Source organism: Acomys minous (assembly GCF_964271855.1).
Source record: "Acomys minous genome assembly, chromosome: 1".
In the NCBI taxonomy this organism is placed as follows: domain Eukaryota; kingdom Metazoa; phylum Chordata; class Mammalia; order Rodentia; family Muridae; genus Acomys; species Acomys minous.
Window position 1 is genome coordinate 16446966 of NC_140483.1, and position 27521 is coordinate 16474486.

Here is a 27521-nt window from a genome sequence, read left to right on the forward strand (position 1 = left end):
CAGGTCTCCTTGCTCAAAATGATGCCCTTGTCCATGTTCTCAAGTGACGTGTGACTGCTTTATCACTCAGGACTTGGCCTGAACACCTGGGAGCTGGGTAGAGAAAGCATGATCCTCCCTTACTATAGGGGCTGGGGCTGCAGAGGAGGGGGGGTGTGTGACAATGGCATTAATGTCCACCAATCTGCTTAAGTCAGGGGAAACACGTGTATATACTAACCTAAAAAGAGAAAGTTAAGTTAAAGAAAATATTTGTGGGAGAAGGTCCCATTATCATAAGAAAATACAGTTTTTGTGTGAATTCACATTCAATTTAGGCTATATTGTTTGCAACTTTACTGCCTAAGAAGGTCTTCTAAAAGAAATATTTATATACTTTAATTCAAATATTCAATCTAAAAAGGCACTGGTTTATGATTGACAGTTTATGTTCTTTAAGTGGCATGTCTTTTATTTAGGAAATATTTTAAGTAAATAAAGTACACACAATTTATACAATTCTATTATGAAATCAAATGCCAAACCAAAATAGTAAGAATAATAAATAACTACTCAGCCAAACAACTGTCTTAAAGTTTTATCCCCTAGAACTTCTGCATAATTGTTCAAACTTCTTAATTGGAGCTGGAGAGATGGCACAGCAGTTACAACCATGCACTGCTCTGGCAAAGAACCTGAGTTCAGTGCCCATGTAACTTCAGCTCAGGGGACCCCATGGGCACTGTATACACACACACACACACACACACACACACACACACACACACACACACACACGAGAGAGAGAGAGAGAGAGAGAGAGAGAGAGAGAGAGAGAGAGAGAGAGAGAGAGGAGGGTAATTAAGAAGAAAATAAAAATCTTTAAACCTATTAATCTCTGCATAAGCTACTCTTACAAGAAATAAAGCCCTCTGACCTTCCTCAGTCATGTACTTGACCAGTTCTTCCTTAGTCAGAATCCCACGTTTAGCTGGATCCAAAACCTGGGCAAAGTAGATAGATATCATATATTTTCTTTGTTGAATAAATTCTATATGATGAATTAATTTATCACATATACATGAATAATGTAGAGCTCACCCACCTCAAAAGCTTGTAAAAGGACATCTTCAGCAATTGGTCTAAATCTGTAATTTTACAATAAAGCCAGTTAACGCCAGCATATTTATCTCAGTCTGCACATGATAGATGACTGCATATAACAAAATAAAAGCTGCTAATAGCCTAGGCTAATGGCATTTCCCTCAGTGAAGTTTCCTTGAATTTCTGGATATGAAGGTCAGCAGTACCTGCTCCACAGGAATGTTCGGTATTACCTATTAGCATTTTTCATTAATATGAAAATAAATATATCTAGGACCAAAACCTCCACCACTCAGTCAACTGTGGTGTACTAATACTACACTTATGCTAGAAGAATAACTGCTGTTAATTTTTGTTTTCAAATGATAATTCACAATTAAATATCACTACAATGTTGCTCTGTTTTGTGGCCCCTTTGCCTTTTAATTGTGCCTTGCTTAGATTGACAAATACTAGCATGGTTGCTATTTCTAGGCATACCCCTGAGCCAGCCCAGAGGAAGCTGCCCTAAGATACACACTGATTAAATAAAATGTGAAAAGCCAAGTGTTCTTGTTTTGTTTTGCTTTGAGGCAGGGTCTTACTCTGTAGCCCAGGCTCGCTAGGAACTATGTTGCTAAGGCTACCCTCAAATTTGTTGCAATCCCCCTGCTTCAGCCCCTCAAGTGCTAGAATCCCAGGCCTGAGGCAGCACGCCTGGCCGAGCCGAATGCTTTCAAATGAATGTGATTCTATTCATTATCTCGCCATAAAATCCGAGTCACTGCCTTCTTTCCAGAAGCACTCTGGTCATCACTGGAAGAAATTTTTCATATCGAATGTATCCAGTGGGTTCTTCTTCCTCTACCTAAAACAGGTTAAAAAAAAAAAAGTCATTTATTCATTCAACAAATGTATTGAGCAACTACTTTTTTTTTTCAGTCACTGAGCTAGATGTTGGAATTTGATGATGGACTATGAGCATAAATCCTGCTCCTGGAGCTTTTTTCTGTTGGAGAGACACATAAAATTCAAAATACCATAGCACTAGCAGTTGGGAGATAGCTCTGTGCTTTCCATGCAACCAGGAAGACCTGAGTTCAATCCCTAGCACTCACATTAAGAGTGGGTGTGTAATTGTATCACAGTGGATTGTCACTTAAAGTTAACCTCTGGTGCGCGCGCGCACACACACACACACACACTGAGCACAATATCAAGCATCCAATTTGCTTTTAAAGACAGTGATTTTACTATATAGGGTAACCTAAAACTTGCAGTGATCCTCTGCCTCAGCCTCCCAAATGGCAGCATGTCAAACCCATGCCTGGTTTGATGTCTAATTCTGGATCTAAGCAAGCATGACAAGTACGGAGTGTGGGTCTAGAGGAGCAGCACAGAGCATGGACCTTCTCCTATCAGGGCAGTCACTGAACAACGTGGCATTTGATGTGGTTTCTCGAAGACAAGAAGAGCCTGTGAAACTGGAGCACAGATGCCAGCAAGGGCAGTTCTTCAAGGTGAGGCTGCAGAGAGAAGAGCCTCATCATCCACAGGGTCTCCAGTCCCTGTTATCCTGAGAACAGAGTGACACTGCTGGCAGTGTCAGGGGCCTGTGTTTGGAAAGGTCGCTGTTGCGGGTGAGGCAGCTTCTTCAGATACAGGATGATGGGGAGGACTGGAGCGGAGGCCGTGAAGGGAGACCTCTAAGATGGCTTGATGGGGCTGATTACTCATTGTGGATAAGGGGGGACAGAAGTCTAGGATGGCCCACAGATTCTGACTTGTACAAATGCACTCTTTCCTTGAAATGAGAATACAGAATGAGATCAGGTTATAGCCACTCAGCATCTCAAGAACCAACCTACATCTCAAACTGTTCATGTGTTTATGAAATACTTATCTGAGTAATAGAATTTTGTTCTGCCTCCCCTAAGTTAAGAGAATACTAGTCTAAAAATAAGAGCTTTGGATACCTAACACTCTAGCATGAGAATAAAACAGGTCCTTTTGCCTGCAGTTGAACTCTGACAGACTGACTGAGCAAAGCACTACTGACCTTAACTTCCATATCAGGCAATTTATAAGGAGCTATAAATTTTGCACTCTCTTTCAAAAATCCTATTAAAAGGCTCATAGATCCCAATTCAACAGATGAGTTTTTAAGAGATTTATTGTTTCAACAAAAAATAAATCTAGGTTGCTATTAAGTGGCTGCACTGTCATCCGAATGACAACTATTTTTAGTGTTCATATAAGATTCATATCTTGTGTGAATAGGGTCTTCAGACTCCATTATCAGGGAGAATCAAATCTATCTAAGGACATCATGTTTCAGAATTTCTGTACCCATCAGTATGGGAACAATTTCTTTAGCTTTCTCTAAGGTCTGAGGGAAGAGCCCCAGCTAATGGGACTCCATTTTGTCAGCAGGCACCATATTGAGCCTGGCCCTAAGTTCACCTCAGTTGCTGGAAAACCACAAACCATTCCAGGAAGGAACCACCCTAGACTAGAACCAATCAAGTACATAATGTCTCCAGATATTATAGACAAATTGCTTAAGCATTTTGCAGTCAGGCTTGACCAATCTCCTAGCACCAACCCAACCTTGTTAACTATCAACCAATCCTGTAACTGCCAAACTGAAAACTCCCATTCCCTGCTGTAAACACAGTAAAAAACCCTGCCTAATAGCAGTTCTGGGCTCTTGCTACTGATCTGCTGTGTTGATGAGGTTTGAGGGTCTTAGCTTGAGCTTGAATAAAGGCTCCTTGCTTTTGCATATGGCTTCAGACTTCTGGTGGTCTTTGGGGATCTAGTGATCTGGGCCTAACATCAAGGTGAACATTTTGACAATTCATGTTAATGTAGCTGTGTTATATTTGGGCAATCTGAAAAAACAGGGACTAAAAATTAAATATCTGGCCAGGCATGGTGGCACACACTTTTAATCCCAGCACTTGGGGAGACAGAGGCAGGTGGATCTCTGTGAATTTGTGGCTAGCCTGGTTTACAATGCAAGTCCAGGGTAGCCAAAGTTACAGAGAAACCCTGTCTCAAAAAAAAAAAATTAAATCTCCGGATGCAGGTGCAACTCAATTGTAGAGTGTTTATGGACTCTGGGGTTTAATCCTCAGGGCAGACTTTTAAAAAGTCAATCTCTTGTACCTCCTAGAAAATTCAGAGAATCTATGCCCATGAAGTCTCACCCACATGGCTGCTTAACCCTGACCTGAACAAGGACAGCACCAATAACACATGCTAACATGGAGGGGACAAAGTTCAAGAAGCTTCACCCTCGGCAAAGCAGTGCAGCTCCTAATGACACTCTGCTCTGCTCATGTGTCAGTGCCTTGCTCAGCCATCATCAGGGAAGCTTGTTTCTGCAGTAAGTGGGAACAAACATAGAGATGCACAACTAGACAGTGTGCAGACAGTGAGTGACCTTGGAACAAGCAGTCCTGAATGGACGTCTCCATCAAATCCCACCCCCTCAAGGCTCAAAGAACCCTGCTAAAGAGGAGACAAAAAGAGTGTAAGAGGCACAAGGGGTAGAAGACACCATTGAAACAAGGCCATTGAAACACATATGAACTCACAGAGACTGTGGCAGCACACACAGGGCCTGTGTGAGTCTGGGCCAGATGGTGTCTTGTGCTAAGAGGGTTAGTGGACACTTGCCTCCACCCCTAGCCCCAATTAAAGATTAGTTTTGTCCAATGGAGATACAAACCACCCTAAAGGGCAGGCCACATGGCCAGCAGTCAATAACCAACAGAAAACCAACTCAATGGCATTTTTGGAGGTTCTTTTTTTTTTTAACTTACAGATCTTTTGCATATATATTATAGTTTCTGATTTCGTGTTTTTTTTTATCGTTTTTAGATGCCCATTTGTTTTCTAATGAGGGAGAGAATGAAAAGAATGTGGATTTGGGTGAGAGGAGTTGGAGAAGAAGAAAATATATAGGCCACTAAGAAATGCTGAAAATGGGAGTAATTGTCTTCCCCAGGAAGAAGCATGGGATTGGTTAGCCAATACCAAATGGTCAGCCCTGAAAATACACATACAAGTAACATTATATGCATTGTACTTATATATTTAGGAGTGTGTGTGTGTGTGTGTGTGTGTGTGTGTGTGTGTAACAACAATTAAAGACAGATCATAAACTTAAAGAGAGAAAGGAACTGGGTACATGGGAAAGTTTAAACTTTAGAGAGAAGAAAGGGAAGAGGAAGAGGAAGTAATGTAATTTTATTATAATCTCAATAAATAAAATAAGAATCAATTTCATGAGCTCATTTATAGAACAGTAATGGTTTTTTACATTTATGTACCATGTCTATGTGTGAGTATGGGTGTATATGTGCCACAGTACATGTGTGGAGGTCAGAGGATGATTTGCAGGAATCAGTTCTCTCCTTCTACCATGTGGAAGGACAGAACTTGGGTTGCAAGCTTGGCAATGAGCAGCTTTACCCACTGAGCCAGTTCACTACCCCACAGTGAAAATATTAAAATTAAAAGGTTAACCTTCCATCCTTGTTCTTTCAGAAACTGTTCCAGAGTAGGACAGTCATCCTTCATGTCTGTGTTCCCTAAACAACTATAGGGCAGGCAACATCTACCTTTACAAAATCAAAGCCTCTTTTATCCTACAAAGATCTTCATCGACCTACTGATTTTAGTATTCCAAAGTTTAGCTCTGTAACTCCACTTCAATAATATAAGAACTGAGACATGACATACAATAGGTGCCTTATGTCACCTCACTTGACCCCTTCATCACTCACAAGCCCTCAATCATAAGAACAGTAGGACCAAAACTCGGCAGATGGTTTTTGACGCACAGATAATGTTGAGGTTTAAAATAAAGTTATTAAATTGTCTTAATTAGTGTCCTATTGCTATGAAGAGACTCCATGACCTTAGCAACTCTTATAAAAGAAAGCATTTTTTGAGGACTTGCTCAAAATTTCAAAGGTTATTAGTCCATTATCATCATGGTAGGGAGCATAGTGGCATGCAGGCAGGTCCTGGAGCAGTAGCTGAGAACTACATCATAATCCATAGATGGAAACAGAGACTCTGGGCTTGGCATGTCACCCTTAGTGACACACTTCCTCCAACAAGACCACTCCTCCTAATCCTTCTAACCCTTTCAAACAGTTCCGCTCCCCAGTAACTAAGCATTCACATATATGAACCTATTGGGACCACACTTATTTAACCACCACATTAGTGTATGTCAGAGATAAGCTCCCTCAATCAGAATAGCAAAAAAAGCATAAAGTTCTTCCTTAGTTTTTTAAAGTAATTTATTCAGATTACATCTCTATTGTTATTCTTCCTTACTTTTTTTAGGACGGAGTCTTCCTATGCTCCTGAGATTGGCCCTAAAGCTCTTAATCCTCCTGCCCGAGCATCTCCAGTACTGGGACTCTAAGTGTTTGTCATCATGCCTAATGTAAATTTTCTTCAGTATGAAGAGAAAGAGTGTGAGAGGGGGATGGATAATGAATAAAATAGAAATTTTGTGATTTAAAAGTAAGAAAAGGGCCAGCAAGAGGCTCCAAGGGTAAAGGTATTTGCTGCACAAGATTGGTGACCTAAATTCAATCCCAGCACCCAAGGAAAGGTGGAAAAAGAGAACAGGCTCTACAAAGTTGTCCTCTGGCCTTCACATGTTCACCGTGGCATGCATGTGTGTTCCCACATATATCATACATACATGCACATGAGCACATGCACACAATTTTTAAGTCCATTTTAAATGTTAGTTGATTTTGAAATTGTAAAATTCCTTTCATGACACAACACTGCCCTCTAGAGGCCATATCTGTATGTTCTCTAAACATACATAAGCAATAAATGACATTCAAAACATGCCTATTCTAAATACAACATTCATGGAATGTTTAATGGGTGACAAACACTATTTTATTATAAACAGTCTTATATTCAAATAATTAGTTTCCTTTTATAATAGTTTTTAACAGAAAGTTGCAAAGATAATAAAAGAATTCTCATCTGCACTCCTATTGTTTTAAATTCCTTAGATATTTTATTGAGACAAGATTTGACAAATTAAAATTGTATATGTTTAATGAATATATCAAGATGCTTTGAAATCCATATAAAGTGAAATTATTACTACAATCAGGTAATTAGCATATCTATCATCTCATTGATTTCCTTTTGTCTATAACAAGAACTCTTTAAGAGCTACCTTATTTGGTTCACTGTGGGTTGTTTTTATGGGGGCAGGTGATTCAGAGTTTTTTCTTTAAGTTTTGATTTTCATAAATACATGGATTTCTTATGGTATATATTTAACTGGTGCTCACTATTATGGCCTGGTAAACAAAGATAAATAAGCCATGGTGTCCCCACAAAAAAAGGAAACCGCCAGGAATGACAGTTCACATTTGCAATCCCAGTATTTGAGAGGCTGAGGCAGGAGGACTGACATGAGTTTAAGAACAACGTGGTCTATATAGCAAGTTCCAGCCTGGGTTGCAGAATAAGACCTTGCCTAAAAACAAACAAGCAAACAAATCAAACTTCAACTTTTTTTTTTAAAGGACCTGAAGTGGAGGCGGGTAGGATGGGAGGTGGCACTGAGAAACCCTCAGGAAAGGAGCGGGAGTGAGTATGATCAGAATACGTTGTAAGAAATTAATAAAAATACTTTTTAAAGAATGCAAAAGAGCTAGTTGTGGTGGCGCACACCTTTAAAGCCAGCACTTGTGAGGCAGAGGCAGGCAGATCTCTGTGAGTTTGAGGCCAGCCTGGTCTACAAAGCGAGTCTAGGATAGCCAAAGCTGTTACACAGAGAAACCCTGTTTCAAAAAACAAAAACAAATAAAGGTGAATCTCGTTGAGTTCAAGGCCAGCCTGGACTACAGAGTGAGTTCCAGTCAGCCAGAACTATTATACAGAGAAACCCTGTCTCGAAAAAACAAAAAACAAAAGAATGCAAAAGGAAGGACAAGAGCATTCCAAAGGGGGAAATCTAGGCAGGATGAGGTGGCTCAGTGGACAAAGCACTGGCCCAGCAAGCATGAGGACCAGGGTGCACATCACCAGAACCTACGTAACAGCCAGGCTAGCCAACAGGCAAGCTGTGGGTTCTGTGAGAGGCTGACCTCAATATAAAAGGAGAGCAATCAAGGAAGACACCAGTGTCAGCCTCTGGCTTCCACATGCATGCACATGTGAACGCACAAACACTCAGGGAAAGCAGGAAACCTGGACGCCAACATGTCCATTGGGAGCACACCACTGAACACGAAGATGGCTACTCTGATAAAAAGAAAGAGGGAGCAGAGCTCACAAGTAGAACATTTGCCCGGTGCTCTCAAGGCCCTGGCTTCAATCCCCCTGCACTGGGAAGGGACAGAAGGAGAATGGGAGAGGACAGAAAGCCTGAAACAGAGCTCTGCTCCCAGCCCTCAGAACAATTAACTGCTAAAGCTTAAGTCTAGTGGCTCAGAACCTCTAACAAGCACATTTCATGTTTCTTTATATACGTTAAATACCTATGACATATTTTTGTCCAGTGTGGTTGAATTATTACTCAAGCAAAAATACAAACTGACAATTGACAAAACATTCACTGAATTTAGAATAATTATTTTACAAAGCTGATATAGAAAAAAATAGGACGGGGCTAGAGAGACAGTTTGGTGGGTAACATTACTTACTAGCTGCTCTTGCAGGACTCGGTTCAGTACCCAGCACCCAGACAGCAGCTCATAACTATTTATAACTCTAGTTCTAGGAGAAGTTAAACCCTCTCTGACCTCTAAGGGCACTGCATGCATGTGGTGCACATACATACAGGCAAAACATACATGCTGAGAGAGGAAGTAGACACAAGCGCCAACCCCTAAACCAGACACTATCTCCAGCTGATAACTGCTTGCAAAGGAAATGGAGTCTGGGAAAACAAACCACTCTTAAGGCCAGGCTCCGCCCCCAGCAGAAGAACACAAAATGCACTCAGTGACACCTTTGACATTCTGTGTCTCATAATGCTTTATTAGGGTCCTTCTTCCTTCCTTCCTTCCTTCCTTCCTTCCTTCCTTCCTTCCTTCCTTCCTTCCTCTTAACCTTACAGGTAGGTCCCTTGTGCATATATTATGGCTTCCAGTTTTGTGTTTTTGGGATTCCTGTGTGTGTGTGCATGTGTGTCTCTGCATCTCTATGTGTTTCTTGTGCTTTTTCTTTGGTTCTTTTTTGTCTATTTGTTTTGTCCTGCCCCAGTTTGTTTTATCTTATTTTATTTTTTTAGATGCTTGTTTGTTTTCTAAGGAAAAAGAAAAAGGGTATGAATTTTGGGTGTTAGGAGATCTGGGAGGAATTGGGTAAGGGGAAACTATAATCAGGATATATTGTATGAAAAAATCTATTTCAATTTAAAAAATGACTAACTGTAAATGAGATACAGGCTCATTAGTTTATTAACATTCAAGAAGTCTACTTACAGCTGGGCTTGGTGGTACATGCCTTTAATCCCAGCACCTGGGAGGCAGAGGCAGGCGGATCATTGTGAGTTTGAGGCCAGCCTGGTCTACAAAGAGTCCAGGACAGCCAGGGCTACACAGAGAAACTCTGTCTCAAAACAAACAAACAAACAAACAAACAAACAAACCAAGAAGTCTACTTACAAAATGAACAACCAAAGCAGGACCCAGAGATCAACATGCAGGGAAAGGATGATGCAAACACAACTGCGGGAGACGGAGAAGAAGAGCATGAGTCCAAGGACAAAACAGGCTCCTGGGAATCAGTGTCCGCAAAAACATTACAAGAGAAAGTTCAGGAAGACTGCAGGGAGAAGACTGAGATGGGGCAGACTGGAGCGCACAAATGGTCTGAGGAATCCTAACAGAGAAAACAAGAAGGTAAACAGTAGATAGAAATTAACAAAATAATTGTGAGGACTTTTTCTGGAACAAAGGGATGTAATTCACTAGCTTGAAGGCCACCAGGACTCTACTACAAACAAAAATGAGTCCAGACCCAGACAAACCATTATGAAATTTCAAGCTCTAGAGTCAGAAGAAAAGAAGAGCAGTCCTCCAGAAGGAAAGTTTAATTAAAGTCACATACAAAGGATGGATCCAGACCATCTCAACATCACCAGAAGCGTACCTACAAAGACTGCTTTCTGGCAACGTTGACTTCTGTTTGCTTGCTTGCTTGCTTGTTTTGTAGTGCTGAGGATTAGACCTACAGCTGCAGATGTACTAGACAAGTTCTTCATACCTCAGCCCTTTTTGGTTTTAGTTTTTATAATTTTTGAGACCCTAAATTCACCCTGAGATCTATGCAGCCTTGAATTTTAATCCTCCTGCCTCAATTTCCTGATTAGTTGAGATTATGGGCCTGCATCACCACGCCTAACGCAAAATTCTTTTTTAAAAAAAATATTGTATTTAATTTTAATTTATGTGCATTGGTGTGAGAGTGTCAGATCTTGGAGTTACAGACAGTTGTGAGCTGCCATGTGGGTGCTGGGAATTGAACCCGAATCCTTTGGAAGAGCAGGCAGTGCTCTTAACCACTGAGCCATCTCTCCAGCCCCCAAAATTCTTAACAAAAACCTAAATACCTAAATGTTGAATTCTAGTCCCAGCAATTAAAAAAAAAAGTTATTTCCTTTTCAAGAAGTCATCAAAGGATGTGCAAAATATGGAAGAAAAGATAAGTAATATGAAGCTGGGCATGGTAGTGCATGTCTTTAATCCCAGCACTCGGGAGGCAGAGGCAGGCAGATCGCTGGGAGTTTGAAGCCAGCCTGGTCTACAAAGCAAGTCCAGGACAGCCAAGGCTAACACAGAGAGACCCTGTCTTGAGGGGGGAAAATTAGATAGATAGATAGATAGATAGATAGATAGATAGATAGATAGATAGATAATATGGAATATAAAGGGAGGAAAGACCAATTCTTAGGAACACCCTAACAACAGCCAGGTACCCCATGCAGAGGCTAACCACCCACACCGAAGGTTTTACTAAGGACCCGGCTGTACTGAGGACCATCAATGTTACAACCAGTTGCCATGATGCCACCATTTTACCCAAGAACAGATCTGGAACAAGCCTGGTCCAGTTCATTACTGACCCATCTTTAACATGAGCTGAGAAGCTTCTGCTTGCTCTTCCAAGGTTCTCCTTGGTGAGAGAAGCACAGCCTTCAGTGGCTTCCTAAGCAGCTGCACTCTAACCAATCCTGAAATCCAGAGCATAAGGCCAAAAAAAAAAAAAAAAAAAAAAACCAAAAAAAAACTAAGCACGGCTAACTCCTGATCACACTGCTCTGCACATTCAACACCCAGCTCCCACCACAGCTCTTCTGGGTGACAGCAAGAGAGCAGGTTACCGTTCTGTTGCTGCGAGGAGGCACCTTGACCAAGGTGACTTACAGAAGGAAGCGTTTAGCTGCAGGCTTGCTTATGGTTTCATAGGGTTAGTTCATGATCGTCACGGCAGGGAGCACAGTGGCCGGCAGAAGCATGGGGCTGGAGCACTGAGAGCTCAGCTCTGACCCCAAAGCTACAGGCAGATTGAGAAACTGGACCTAGCATGGGCTTTTGAAGCTTCAAAGCTCACCTCCATACCTCCATGACACACTTTCTCCAACAAAAATAGTCCACCAACTGGGAACCAGACATTTAAGTAAATGAGCCTATGGGGGCCATTCTCAGTCAAACCACCACAACTGGCTCCTATGGGAATGTCCCTCTATTAAACTCCACTTCTGAGAAATATAGCCAGATGATATTCCCAACCATCATGTCTGAGCCACAGCTCCAGCTAGTAAGGGTATAGCACAGCCATTAAAGTAAGTACCACATCAGCCAGGGTGAACAACTTAGCACTGACAGCTTGTCATCTGCAGTCATAACTTCAGAACTTTCCTTTCTTCTATCTCTCCTACCTACTGTCAAACTTGCACTGTAGTCTGCCAAACTGCACTGTAGTCTGCCAAACTGCACTGTAGTCTGCCAAACCTGCACTGTAGTCTGTCAAACCTGCACTGTAGTCTGTCAAACCTGCACTGTAGTCTGCCAAACCTGCACTGTAGTGTGCCAAACCTGCACTGTAGTCTGTCAAACCTGCACTGTAGTCTGCCAAAGCTGCACTGTAGTCTGCCAAACTGCACTGTAGTCTGTCAAACCTGCACTGTAGTCTGCCAAACCTGCACTGTAGTCTGTCAAACCTGCACTGTAGTCTGCCAAACCTGCACTGTAGTCTGTCAAACTGCACTGTAGTCTGTCAAACCTGCACTGTAGTCTGTCAAAACTGCACTGTAGTCTGTCAAACTGCACTGCAGTCTGTCAAACTGCACTGCAGTCTACCAAACCTGCACTGTAGTCTGTCAAACCTGCACTGTAGTCTGTCAAACCTGCACTGTAGTCTGTCAAACCTGCACTGTAGTCTGTCAAACCTGCACTGTAGTCTGTCAAACCTGCACTGTAGTCTGTCAAACCTGCACTGCAGTCTGTCAAACTGCACTGCAGTCTGTCAAACCTGCACTGCAGTCTGTCAAACCTGCACTGCAGTCTGTCAAACTGCACTATAGTCTGTCAAACTGCACTATAGTCTGCCAAACCTGCACTGTAGTCTGCCAAACCTGCACTGTAGTCTGCCAAACTGCACTGTAGTCTGCCAAACCTGCACTGTAGTCTGTCAAACCTGCACTGTAGTCTGCCAAACCTGCACTGACGTCTGCCAAACCTGCACTGTAGTCTGTCAAACCTGCACTGTAGTCTGTCAAACCTGCACTGTAGTCTGCCAAACCTGCACTGTGATCTGTCAAACTGCACTGTAGTCTGCCAAACCTGCACTGTAGTCTGTCAAACTGCACTGTAGTCTGTCAAACTGCACTGTAGTCTGCCAAACTGCACTGTAGTCTGCCAAACTGCACTGTAGTCTGCCAAACTGCACTGTAGTCTGTCAAACCTGCACTGTAGTCTACCAAACCTGCACTGTAGTCTGTCAAACCTGCACTGTAGTCTGTCAAACCTGCACTGTAGTCTGTCAAACCTGCACTGTAGTCTGTCAAACCTGCACTGTAGTCTGTCAAACCTGCACTGTAGTCTGTCAAACCTGCACTGTAGTCTGTCAAACCTGCACTGTAGTCTGTCAAACCTGCACTGCAGTCTGTCAAACTGCACTATAGTCTGTCAAACCTGCACTGCAGTCTGTCAAACCTGCACTGCAGTCTGTCAAACCTGCACTGTAGTCTGGCACTCTCCCACCCCCTCTGGCTCTGACAGTCCCCACTACGTCTCTCGAATGTCTATGGCTTAGTGTTAGCTTCTTAGAGTATCCACCGGACCGCATGTGACATCAGAAGTGACACTATACAAGCAGTGAGATATACTTCTAAGTCAGTCAAAATGGTGGTGCAGTGCTGTGGACACGGATCATCTGTCTCTGGAAGCCTAGTGATAAAGATTTTATGAGCGGTAACTGAGAACATGCTGTTGAAGAAGAGCGTCCTTGCAAGGACCCCAGTGCAATCTCCCTAACAAGGGAAGAGCAAGGCCTACAAAGCAGCAGCATTAGCTGTAAGTTGTACTGAAGCCTGTGGGAAAATGAGGAAAATGGGGGCCTTGTTAAGCGGGTGCTAGATGTCAAGGCCACATGGCTCTTTGGCAGCCTATAAAGAAGCACTCGTCTCCAGCAGTAAAAGGCAGGCCCCACTACACATCAATTAAACAGGAGTGATACAATTCCATGAAAGAGGGGTAATGAATATTTTAGTACTTCAGAATATGTAAGATTTTTAATGCATACTTTTCTTTATTTTTTAGAATATTTAATTTCTTTTTCAAAACAGGGTTTCTCTGTGATGCCTTGACTGTCCTGGACTTGCTCTGTAGACCAGGCTGGCCTCAAACTCACAGATCCACCTGCCTCTGCCTCCTGAGCACTGGGATTACAGGCGTGTGCCACTGCCTCCTGACTGATATTTAAATTTTTAAACCATCACTGATGCTTGATCTTCAATGTCACCTTGATTGCATTAAGAACCACCTTGGAAGATAGGAGCTAGACCAGCTCAGCTGTCAACAGCTCATAACCAAAATATTAAGAATCATTTTATGAGCTGGACGTGGTGGTGCACGCCTTTAATCCCAGCACCTGGGAGGCAGAGGCAGCAGATCGCTGTGAGTTCAAAGCCAGCCTGGTCTACAAAGCAAGTTCAGGACAGCCAAGGCTACACAGAGAAACTCTGTCTCAAAACACACACACACAAAGAATCATCTTAGAAATACACCTGTGGGTGTATCTATCAGAGTGTTTCCAGAAAGGGTTAATCAAAGAAAGAAGAGCCACCTTAAGTGTGGGCAGCATCATGCTGTAGGCCTGGGTCCTGGGCTAAACCAAAGGGAGAAGGGGCGCTGTTTTGTAACAGCAGGTGCAATGCGACCAGCTGTCTCACGTTCCAGCCACCGTTCACTCCCGGCCACGATGCACTCACACTGCGTGTCAGCGTGAACCTCTCTGCCCTTCCTCAGGCTGTTCCTGTCAGGCATCTTGTCACAACAATAAGAAAGTAACTTATATACCACCCATAGCTCAGGCCTCAAGAAAGCAGACTGTGGAGAGGGGCATACACACTAGTTTGACATGCCTGAAATAGAGAATGCAACTGTAAAAGACATCCAGAGGTGTTTACATGCTCTGGAAAAACAGATTAAGGCCAGAGGCCTGGCTGCAAAGGCCTGGTGTGCAAAGGCACGCTGACATATTGGATGGAGAAACCAAACTGCAGGCCCCGGACATTGGCTTGGCAAATCCCCTGGAGGCTCTAAGCTTGCATCATCCCTTTCTAACAGGAGGTGGCACTGTCGCACTACAAAAGATTCTCACCTTGGGCAACAGGTACCCCTGAGGAACTGCCACATCTCTCCCACAAGGCAGACTGAGTGAAGCCCCAGCATAACCTAGCTGGGGTGCACAGGGCTTATTAGTGGAGGAAAGAAAACTCCTTCTGAAGGAAGAAATGCAACTAGCTGGCGTGACTAGGAGACAAGTCTCATGGTGATCAATACTAGGAAAGCTAAACTGCTTCAGGCACTTCCCGTGACACTGGGCTCACCACTTCGCAAGGAACCCAGGAGGTGGGGAAGACTTGCTGACAGCCTGGCTCTTCAGGACCTGGAATAAATAGCTGATAACCAAACAGCAGGCAAAGCATAAAGGCCCCTTTTCTCCTTAGCACCGACTGACTGAAGACGTTATATCATGCATAAGCCAGGAAACCCACCAGAGGACCATATCCCTTGGAAGATGGTGGAAGGATCAGCACACTGCCCACTAACGGTGTCAGGGACATGCTGGTGAAAACAGCCTAAGCAACACTTGGGTCCAAGATGGTCTCGTCAGGCCTGAGTGCACCAGGTCACTGGGTACACAAACCAAGGCTGGTTAACTCCTATGGGCTGATCTGCCAGCCAGCTCCCTCTAGCCCAAGTAATGCAAATCATCTAGGGTTGGTTAACACAGCAGCTACAAGGCCTCACAGTACTGAGGTAAGGTCAAACAGAACCAAAGTGTGGTGCTATTCTTGGTTGTTAACTTGACTACATCTAGAATTTACTAAACTCCAAATGGCTAGGCATACCTGTGAGGGAATTTTCCCTAATGAAATCATTTTAAGTGGGAAGATCACTTCTAATCTAGATCGTTGAGGTAGGAAAATAACACCATAATCCAGATCTTTTGAGGTGGGAAACCCACCTTTATCTGGACCACATGTTCTGCTGTCAGTCTACATAAAAGACATGGAAGAAGGAAGCTCTCCCACTTTACCTGTCTGCTCTTGACCTCACTGACAAGTCCCCTCCTTCACTGGCATTAGAGCCCACTTCTTTAGGTTTCTGGTACATATTGAAGACCAGGTGAGATATCCAGCCTCATGGACTGAAATCTACTGGATTCTTAGACCTTCCATTCATAGACAGCCATTGTTGGATTAGCTGGACCACAGCCTGAAGGTCATTCTAATAGATCCGATAGATAGATAGATAGATTCTGAAAATTCTGTTATCCTAAGATATGTTTTCGAGAACACAGTACATTGGTAAAACAGAATGGCCAATACAGACACAGCTTACCACTCACACAGGAAAGTGTGGCGGAGTAGGAGGCTGAAGATGCTCCCCCCTGTAAAACATAGTCCTATCTAAGTTCTGAAGCCTAAATCAATAATCCTATCAACACAGGTTTTTTTAAAAAGACATCTTTATCTTTCCTGTATAATTAGTTTAAATTCTCTGTAATTCTCTGCCAATTTTAATTTCAAAGGACCCAGACCTTTAAATCGTCTTTCTCTCCTCCCAGCTCCCACACACTGAAGGTCCTAGATAGCTCTGACTTAATATCAAAGGCAGGGCTGTTGAGTAACCTGTGTGCAATAAGATCTGCACTGGCCCTTCCTTTCACAGCTGCTGGCTTTTATAACATCTTATACAGGCAGGGATTACATGGAGCAAGTTGCTAATTTTAGAATATTAAACAGATGAATAAATGTTGAGGAATTTAAAAACTGATCTATTTCAAGAGATTTCTGATCTTCAGGAAGCAAAGAGCTGAGAATTTTTAAGCTTAGAAATGTGTCTGCCCTAAAATTCAAGCACATGATAGCTAGAGAATTCAATTCCGGATAAAAGTTTCAATGTTTTTACAGAATGATCATATATGTGTTTGTGTGTGTATATATATATATATAATCATAATATATAGTGTGCTTATATAAATAAATGGGATTTGTGGTGTTTTGATGATCTAGGCATGGTTTTGGTTTTGTTTCTGTTTTTCTCAGATTCCTTCTTCAGCCTCACTCCTATTCTGTTTATTGAACACACACACACACACAAGTAAAAGCAGCCAGGCATGGTGGCACCTGCCTTTAATCCCAGCAGTTGGGAGGCAAAGGCAGGTGGATTGCTTTGAGTTCGAGGCCAGCCTGGTCTACAAAGTGAGTCCAGGACAGCCAAGATAACATAGAGAAACCCTGTCGAGAGAGAGAGAGAGAGAGAGAGAGAGAGAGAGAGAGAGAGAGAGAGAGAGAGAGAGAGAGAGAGAGAACCACAGATTTTCTTTTGTTTGTTTTTGGGTTTTGATTTTCTAGAGGCACGGTTTCTCTGTGTAGTCCTGGCTGTCCTAAAATTCACTCTGTAGACCAGGCTGGCCTCAAACTCAGAGTTCCACCTGCCTCTGCCTGTGCTGCAATTAAATTCCTATCTTCTTTACAGTGCCTCTTTGCCTTTCCCAGACCCTGCACCAGTTCCAGCTCTGTGAATAAATGTTTTAAAGCAGTCATCAGAAACTAAAACATCTTTTTTTTTTCCTTTGCAAGGGAACAGGGAATTAAATGGGTTCACAGGAAAACAAGCCTTTCTCCTAATCTTTATTCAAAATAACTTTTAAGATTTCAAAGTAAAACAATGTATTCTTAGAACTTAGAATTTCTTACTGGATACTGGATACTTTTAAATAGTAATAAAAAAATTGATGCTACTGCTATGGTTTGTGTCTGAAATATTCACAGGCTCATGTTTTCAATGCCTGTTCCCTAAATGGTGGCACTATTTGGAGAAGGCCATGGAATTTTTAGAGTGAAGGCTAGTAGCAGTGAGTGGCTAGAGGTGATCCTTTGAAGGCTATACCCACCCCTGCTTCCAGCTTCCCTGCTATACCATGAACTGCGAGGCTCTACCATGTATGCCTTCCTGGCTGCAGAAACCTTCTAAAACAGTGGTTCTCAATTTGTGGGTTGCAACCCCTTTGGCAAACCTCTAGCTCCAAACATGTTTAACATTACAATTCATAACAGTAGCAAAAGTCCAGTTATGAAGTAGCGGTGAGGATAATTTTATGGTTGGGGTCACCACAACATGAAGAACCATATTAACGGGCCAAAGCATTAGGAAGGTGGAGAACCCCTGCTATAAGACCATCACCACAAGTCTTTGGTCCCTCAACTTGCATTAGTCAGTACTGTGGTCACAGCAATGTGAAAACAAGTAAGAGTTGCCAAGGTGCTGATATCTAAGCAACAGTCCTCCTAATTTTAAGCTACTTGACCTTTACAGTGGTTTTCCATTTAAAAATGGGTGTAATACTTTATTTAATGTATCATTGAGGCAAACTCTGAAATAGGCATTATTATGGAAAATTGATACTCAACAAAAATTAAGTGGCTTGTCCTGTTCTAGAATTAATATGCCTTCCCAGTGAGAAATCACTCCGCATACTTAGAAATTAATAACAGAAAAGCATTTTAATATAGCATGCGCCCAGCTCTGGCTAATGCCCAAAGGGGAACTGGCCTTGAACAGAAGATTTGACTAACTTACACACAGCCTGGCTTCTGCATCTCACACATCCTGCACCTCACATATCCTCTTTCGGGCACTGGCCCCAGGTTCCACTTTGAACAATTTAAACAGAGACCAAAGACTGCAAGTCTGGCCACTTACACAGATGGGAGATTTACACAGAAAAGATATTTCCAGAATTGTTTCTTATTATTTCTTAAGTACACCAGTGGTGTTTTGTTTTGTTTTGTTTCAAATAGTTGCTACCCGGGTTCCTCTTGTCCATCAGGTAGAACTGTGCTTTTCCTGATAAGAACGCAGAGACTTAATGGCAGGGTGGTTGTGACCCTGCACTACCCCCTTGAACTGCCCCTTAGAAGTATATTCTTTGATATGGGATGAGCCTAATAGCCAGTTATAAGTCCGTTTTCTCCTTTGGCTATGGGAATGAAGCCTAATTGAATATCAATCTTAGTAAATAAACATTGGAGAAACTTTCTTAGCATGCCTAAACATAAATTATGGTGCAAGTTTTTCATTCCTACAGTGTCTGACAAGGCTGGTGAGGACACTATTTATCCTCCAGTCATATTGGAGGCTCTCCTTTAGCTAAATTCTACCTCCTGTAACTTAATATTCCCTAATCAAGCTTACTAGCAAATCCTCTGTAGCATCGATTTTACTATTTCAAGTTTATCTGCATCAGCCCGAAATCCCAAATTCTTTCTTTTCAACATAGCATTGAATAAACAAGGGCTCTACCAACAACACGGAGTAAGGAGACGGGTCAGATTCTACTTCTTTGCTTTTCTTTCTCATCCCTTGTGAATCTTCCAACCACCACCACCACCCTCACCGCCCCCACTCCTCTACCCCCGTCTTCCCCCAAGCAAAGCAAAGCAACTTTGTCAGCCGTATCTCCAGCTGGTGGCCTAGGTAGCTGTTCCTCGTGAAGGTCTCTCATTGTTGAACTAAATTTCACTCAACATTCAAGCAGACATCTTTCTGGGAAGCAAAGTGGAGTATGAAGCTCCCTAGGCATGGGCCAATCATCCACTGCTTTCTTTCTCCTGGCCTCAGCTTACACTGCAAAAATAATTACAAGACTCTTGTTTTAGATTAAGACAGTAGGTCCCAAATAGACTTAAAAACAAAATGGAGTCACCCATGATAAAGTTAAACACTGTCACAAAAAAATTCCCCAGGAAAGCTAGTCCATTTTAATCTTTGGCAAAAAATCTTGCCTGGAGTAACTTGATGTTAACTTGTCAATGATTCTCCTATTGTTCCGTCTCCCTTCCCTGCCTTATAAAGAAAGCAACCCAAAAACAGCCAACCAGGTCTTCGCTCTTCATCCCCTAGGGTTGAGGGAAGCAGGACCAGCAGTCTCCTTCAGTGAGTAATGCTTACCCATTTCAAGGAATATAATCTATAATTACAAAGGAAAGCCAACCAAGACTTTTAAACTAAAATGGCTGGGGTTTATAATCTTTAAATTTTAGACAGGTTAACGTACTTACTTTATTGTATTTATCATTATTATTATTATTATGTGTTCTGAAACATGTTTATTTCCTCAAATAAATAAAAATTTCATCCTCTCTGCGTGCCCTGTGAACCAATATTCTTACGAAATCCATCTGCTATTGGTCTTTCTCCATATGGTCGGCCTCCCTTGCCGTCACTAGCCTATCTTCAACCAGTTTAAAGACTATGTACCAACACGTTGTCATTTCCTCATAGCCATTTCTTCAAGACTTGCTCAAAATGCTTCCAGGCCCTACTGGTTGACTTATGTACAGAGCTATCCTACACTCAAACAGCACCCTCAGTAGTTTATGGAATTTGTAGTTTTAGTGAGTTTTTTTTTTTTAATTACAAGTTCTATAGTCAGCTGAATGTGGCTTCCTCAGCTCCAGACCTACCTCTGCAATGAAATCATGCAGTTCCCCTTCAGTAGGGCAGCACCCTAATGACCTGATGATTGTCCCAATCTCTCTAGAAAAAGAAAGTTGTGAGAAGTCTTAGAATATAAATTCTGGAAAAGCACTGTAACATAAATTATCAAATAATTATCTAAATTATTTTAGATCACAGGTAACATAGCAAACCACTTCACTCAAGTATTGGCTCACTATTATGTGAGAAACTTCCTGGGAAAAGAAAAAGACACACAAGTGAACCAAGACAAAGCAAGGTTTTCACTGACTAGCAAATGCAAGCCCTGACGATTCAGAATGTCAAAGCTCCAGCAAAGGAACCAGGATGAGATGAGGGGAAGAAGAAGGAACGTCCCTCACTGATGGCTATATTAACTGTTGTTTAACGCTAGTGGAGAAGGAAAAAGAATATATGTTAACATTTAGTATGCTAATATGAACCCAGCACAAGCTAACTACACACAGTCTTGTGCTGTGGTGCCTCCTCAGTTCTGCCTGAGGGCTCAGGACTACGTGGACACAGACTGGGTTAAATTTCACTGCACTCCGCTTGTTGTGCTCCTGCTTGTTTCAGTTGAATCCCATCCTTTTATCTTGAAAAAACAGAAAAAGACAAAGCTGTCTGTAGAAATAGCTGACCATGTTTACTAAAGAAAGAACGTCCCTATGGCTACTCGCAACATCTGCTTCTGTAAATACACTGAAACTGCGGTAGAAACATCCCTTTGGTGGTCATGAGACCCAGAGACCACCCTCATAAGGTCCATCAGACAGGAATCTCCACACTGTTGCTCAAATTATAAAAGCTGTAAAAAACTGCAGGATGGGACCAGACTTTGCAAAACACTAGCTTTGGTCCATACCCACTGGACCTGATTATTTGGAGCACCTGATCGATTTACAGCAGTGTTTCATGGGGTGAAAGTGGAAATGAGGCCGGCCGTGAGTCTATTCCTCCTTGAAGATCAAAGAAAGACATATGGAAAGATGGAGTCCCTTTTTTCTCCCTCCAGATAGATCAATGAAGGCAACAATGTGAACTACTGCCTCTCCCCTGTGGTAAGAGCTGGGTTTCTAACTGACTCTGGTTGAGCACTGGGCTTGTCTCTTGAGAAGTAGAAGTGTCTGGCTCTCTGAAGATGAGAATCATGTCCCCACTAAATGGTAGATGGACACGCGGCCAGAGGAAGCAGTTCATGAGTTCCCTTCAGTGGCAATCCTGTGAAGGCAATGCAGATGGTGCCTGAGAAAATGAAAAAAAAAAAAAAGAGAAAATGAGGAAGGGACAGGAAAGTGGCCTCTAAATGCCAATTTTAAAAAATGTTTCTTTAGATGGTGATGAAGTGAGATGAATCTATTCCAAGAGCTCTCCATGTGTGAAACCCTGGGTTCAGTCCTGAACACCAGCAGGGATGGAAAGTCCCTGAGCCCGTGAGGTGGGAGGAAAGGGCAAACACAGCAGACGCCCCGGTGACTCAGAGCTTCCCCTGTTTTCCATGGCCTGAATAAAACACAAGGCTGGATAAGCAGCAGACTAAGCAATCCTCTAAGCCACCCTCACTCAGCGCTGGTGCCAAGAACATGGGAACACAGCAGAAGGGACCAGGTGGGCACTGCAGAGCTCCAGATGGCTTCTAGAGGAGCTGGGATACTGGCCGCTATGAGGAAATCAGGCTGCTGATGCTGCAGCCTTAGGAGCAGTGATGCTCCACGGGATGGGAGACAGAGAAGAAGAACACAGGCAAGAAAATGACCAGGCCTTTGCACTAAAAGAGTAGGAGGCTTAGGAAGGAAGAAAATTGAAAGAGAAATGTAGAAAAACATCAAAGGAGATGAAAAATGCCAGATGTGGCAGTATGCACTTGCAATCCCAGCATTTGGGAAATGGAGGCAAGAGAATTAGGAGCTCAACCTCTCTCCTACATAGCAAGTTGAAAGCCAGACGAGGCTACATGAGATCCTGTCTCAAAAAAAGATGAAAATGCAATTTCAGGAAATGCAAAATGAAAATGTCAACAACCAGGAAAAAGTTCAGAAATAATAAAAAGAAAATTTATGAGTCAGGAACTAGAAAATGAAAAATATGAGATAAGAAAGCCAACATAAGAAAGCTATTTGAAAAGCTACATGAAAATCTACCACTGTAGAAGCTTCCTAAAATATATACATGTATTTTTAAAAAACTATAAATGGAGTCACTATATTATGGGGGAGACAACCACAAGCAGACATTATATGTTACCAAATAAAGCTCCCAGTAACAGGAATGGGTTACATCTTTTTGAGTCCCTGGCCAAAGGGATCCCATAGGCTCTTCAAACGCCACAGGCTATTTCCACCTTGATGGTAAGACCCTATTGCTGAAGATGTCACATATTTATACCATTAGAACATGGAAATAAAAGTGGTACTCAACTGGAAGATTCACCCTACTGGCTGGTGTTTATAGTGCTAGAAGATTCTATACACACTACCACAGATCAGGGAATTATTGTTCAGCCTTCAGCAGAGAAGCTTCTTGCAGTGCATGGTGATTAACACAGAGACACACAGCTAGACATCCTGCAGAGAATGAGGCTTGGAAGCGCTCAGCCATGCGTGGGACGTCTTCGTCACACTCTCTGTCAAGGCTCAGGGATCTATGTGGAAGAGGAGGGGCAAAATTCGAAGAACAAGAGATGGTGGGCAGTTTTTCTGCCACAACAGGGAAGGTGCATATATGAATTCACAGAGACTGTGACAGCATTTCTAAGACTTGTCCAAGCTCAAGCCTGACAAAAATCCCAATACAAACGAGGGAAAGTGGGTACAAGGTGCACTCCTAGCCCAGAAACTATCCAAAATTAATAGCTTCTGGACAAGGGAAAATCAGTTTTCTTCAATGGAGTATACTGACATATACCTAGCTGATACTGGTGATACTGGGTACATCAGCCTCACTCTAGGGCAGGCCCCATGCTCAGTAGCAGGTGTCTAACACAAATAAGATATGTGGGCAGGGAGTGGGGAAGAATCTGGGAGGAGTCGGGGAATGGGAAATAATATGACAAAAATAGGCTGTATAGGATAAATAGCAATTACAAAATGAAAGCAATAGCTAGGATGATTAAATGTTACCATTGGTTAACCTATTTCTTTTTTTTTTTTTTTTTTAAGACTTGCTTATTTTATGTATGAGTGCTCTGTCTGCATGTATATCCGCAGGCCAGAAGAGGGCACCAGATCCCAGTACAGGTGGTTGTGAGCCACCATGTGGTTGCTAGGAATTGAACTCAGGACCTCTGAAAGAGCAGATGGTATTCTTGACCACTGAGCCATCTCTCCAGCCCTTGGATAACCTATTTCTAACAAGTGAAATTTATTCTGTTTTTAATTTTAATTTTATTTTATTTGTCATTACCTGTTGTTTATTTATTTCTTGGGGGGCAGGATGGGAAAGGGGGGATATGGACAGAAGGGTAGGAATAGGTGCATGCCACTGCACACATGTGGAGGTCAGAGGACAACTTATGGGAGTCAGTTCTTTCTGTCCACTATGGAGGTTCTGGGGATTCAACTCAGGTAGTCAAGCTTAGCAGCAAGTGGCTTACCCACTGAGCCATCTTGCTGGCCCTAAAATTATTTTAAGGAACCACTTAGACCCCTTTTTGGGGTATGGGGGGGTTTGACACAGGATCTCACTATGTGTAGCTCTGGCTGTCCTAGAGTTTATTATGTAGACCAGGCTAGCTTTGAACTCACAGAGATCTGCCTGCCTCTGCCTCCAAAGTGCTAGGAATAACAGTGTGTACCACTACACTCAGCTAATTAAACCTAGTTTTAATGAGCTGGGCCTAGTGGTCCATACCTATGATATCAGCATTCAGCAGGCTGAGCCATAAGATTACCACAAATTCAAAGCCAGCCTGGTCCACATATCAAGTTTTAGGATAGCCAAAGCTACTTAATGAGACCTTGTCTCAAAAAAACAAAAACAAAAACAAAAAACAAAACAAAACATAATAACAATAATATAAAACTATGTGTATGCACATATACGCAGAGGCCAGCAGTCTATGCAGGATATCTTCCTCAACAGCTCTCTAGCATAGTTTTTGAAACGGGTCTCTCACTGAACCAGAGCTCACCAATTCACTAACCTGGCTAGCCAGGAGCTCCAGAGAGTTTCTTGCCTCTGCCTCCCCAGTACTGGAACTGTAACACTTACTGCCACGTACTTTATGTTTGGTGCTAAGGGTCCAAATCCAGGGCCTCATGCAAGCACTTTTCTTCTTAGCCATCTCACTGGTGTAGTGAAATGTTTTACTATCACTAAAATTATTAAGGTACTTTTAAAATATATGAGTATTTTGAAACCATCTTTTTAAGCTAACCCTGAGCTCGAAGCAATCCTCCTATCTCAGCTTCCTGTGTGCTAGGATGATAAACTTGCACCGCCATGCTCATCCAACATTTAAAACTTCTTCAACTAGGTATGGTAGCATACATCTGTAAGTCCAACACTGGGGAGGCAGGAGGATTATCATGAGTTCAAGGCCACACTACTAAAAACAGCAAGTTTCAAGCCAGCCAGGATCACATAGTAAGGCCCTATGCCAAAAAGTAATAAACAACAAATGCTTTAGAAACAGGCACCTCTGTTTGGGGGAGTGAGTTTGTTTGTTTGTTTGTTTGTTTGTTTGTTTGTTTCTCCATGTAGCCCTGGCTGTCCTGGACTTGCTCTGTAGACAGAGATCCACCTGCCTCTGCCTCCCGAGTACTGGGATAAAAAGTACACACCACCATGCCTGGCTTGTTTGGGCTTTTTGAAATATTTATTTATTTTTATGTGTATCTGTACATGGCAGTGTGTCTTTATGTATGCCACATGCATGTGGGTACATAAGAAATCCAGAAAAGGGGCTCCGATCGGCTGGAACTGGAGTTCGGGTGGTTGTGGGCTATCCAATACGAGTTCTGGGATCCAAAGTCAGGTCCTCTGCTAAAGAGCTCTTACCTGCTGAACCATCTATACAGCTGCATCTTTTTAAAATGTGTGTGTGTGTGTGTGTGTGTGTGTGTGTGTGTGTGTAATGAAACTGAGCTTAAGTAATTCTTTTATTTTTATTTTTTTTATTTTTTGAGACAGGGTTTCTCTGTGTAATAGCTCTGGCTGTCCTGGAACTAATTCTAGTCCAGGCTGCCTCTGCCTCCGAAGTCCTGGGATTATTAAAGGCGTGCACCACCACCGCCCAGCTAAGTAATTCTTCATATCAACTAGTTTTTAACAATGGTTTCAGACACTCTTCTGAGCCAGCTTCTACATACCAGTCCCGATCCTGTGGGCCACTGCCACTTCAGACAGCTGCCTGTGTACAAGTTCCTCTCCTCCACTGACCACAGCAGTGAGGACCAAATCACTTAGTACTCCACCATGCAAATAAAGCAGACACCAATATAACTTTTGTTTAAATTTTTTTTAGTTTTCTTTTGAAATATTATTTTCTTCTCTATCAATCACTTTTATGGGATTTTTAATAAACTGATGAAACAACAACCATTTAATATAAATGTTTTAAAATATAGAAACTTTCATTTATCTTATCAAAGTACAGAGATGCCTTATATTGATAAATGCAAACCAGCTCCAAAGCCTTGTTTGTTTGTTTGTTTGTTTGTTTGTTTGTTGAGACAGGGTTTCCTTGGCTGTCCTGGACTTTGTAGACCAGGCAAGCCTCAAACTCAGAGAGCCACCTGCCTCTGCCTCCCAGAGTGCTAGGATTACAGGTGTGTGCCACCTTACCCACCTTAGCTCCAAAGCCTTTTAAACAAAATTCCTTTCTGCATTTATACCATACAGACAGCAATGTCATTTAGACAAAGAATGAGCAACCCAACAGAGGCATTGGATGGGCTCTTGACATGCTGACATTCAATGGGTGTAGTATCACATTGCCGACACAAGGTGGCACCAGTGCCATTGAACTGGAAGAGTGTAAATCATCCATTAAGGGCAGTCAAGGTCAAAAACACCCCAATGAAAACAGATTAAGGACATCTGATGCAATTCTAAGGGCCAAAAGGTGGCAAATCCTTTTACCCTTCTGTAATACAAGTACTCTTACACAAAGTATTAGTTAGTGTAACACAATTTGGAAATTTCTAGAACAAAGCAGAATTTTGGAAAATGGATACCATTCATTTAACAAACATTTACTGAAGACTGCTATGCTGGGTACTATTTTACAGAAGAGTAAAGAACAAAACAAGGACCCTGCCTTCTTCCCCTAGTATGACATTTTTTTTCATAGATCACCATTATTTTGAAGCTAAATAATAAAAGAAATCTAAAACAAGGGCAGATTCTCTAGTGCTCAGAACTACTCTGTTCCAAACAGCCCTCCAAGGCCTTTCTAATCAACTGAAGAGCCTTTAAAGGAAAACAACAAAGGGTTTCTGGCTCTTAATTGCTGCAATGCTATTTCTTCTTAGTCCCTGTGCTAGAGGTCTTGGTCCCAAAAGAAGAACTCTGGGCTCTGTAAAAAGCAGGACATTACAGTGGCAGGATCCGTGATTTAATGGTGCAGCTCCTTTTGCTCAGTGTTGTGACTACTATGGGGAATGAGAAAGATGAGTCCCTGTTCTAGCCTTGGAGCTTACAACCAGGAGAGGAGCACAAACACAAATAAGTACAAGCTAATTTTAGTCAGTGATAAGCGCTATTTAAAAAATCGCACCAGCATTGCTGTTTTTGTCCTTGTGTTAGCTCGCTAAACACAAGCTACCATGAGAAAATATAGGGGGGTGGAGGGGCTACACAGTGTCAGCAACTTCTTTTCTCACTCTCTGAGGGCTTCACCTAAAGCTCCCTGCTTAGCTTGCAGACAGAGGCCTTACTTGTCCTCACAGGAGCATCTCTCTGAGCAGACTCCCTAGTGCCTCTCCTGGTATAAGCCAGTGGCAAGCCACCTGCCTGGCATGCACAGGGTGAAAGAACCGATGAGACTGATTAGGCTTCTCCTAAAGCAAGGCTCTTAATCCAATCACTCTTTTTTGTTTAGTTGATTAGTTGGTTTTTGAAACAGGGTTTCTCTGTGTATCCCTGGCTGTCCTGCAATCACTTTGTAGACCAGGCTGACCTCGAACTCACAGAGATCTGCCTGCTACTACCTCCCAAGTGGTGGGATTAAAG

At 42.4% G+C, this 27521-nt stretch overlaps 1 protein-coding gene across 3 annotated transcripts in view; it reads right to left on the reverse strand.

The window, feature by feature from the left end:
- The window catches only part of DRC8 (dynein regulatory complex subunit 8), a 74885-nt gene that overhangs the window by 4900 nt on the left and 42464 nt on the right, over nt 1–27521 (reverse strand). For 2 of the 3 annotated variants that reach the window (XM_084793191.1, XM_084793190.1), the window contains exons 3-5: nt 9738–9800; nt 1085–1127; nt 917–983 (exon numbers count right to left, since the gene is read on the reverse strand). In XM_084793191.1, the coding sequence (XP_084649317.1) occupies nt 917–983; nt 1085–1127; nt 9738–9800 (173 nt within the window). Of the gene's footprint in view, nt 1–916; nt 984–1084; nt 1128–1850; nt 1927–9737; nt 9801–20331; nt 20409–27521 lie in introns of all 3 variants that reach the window. The other variant, XM_084793189.1, reaches the window with a different exon arrangement.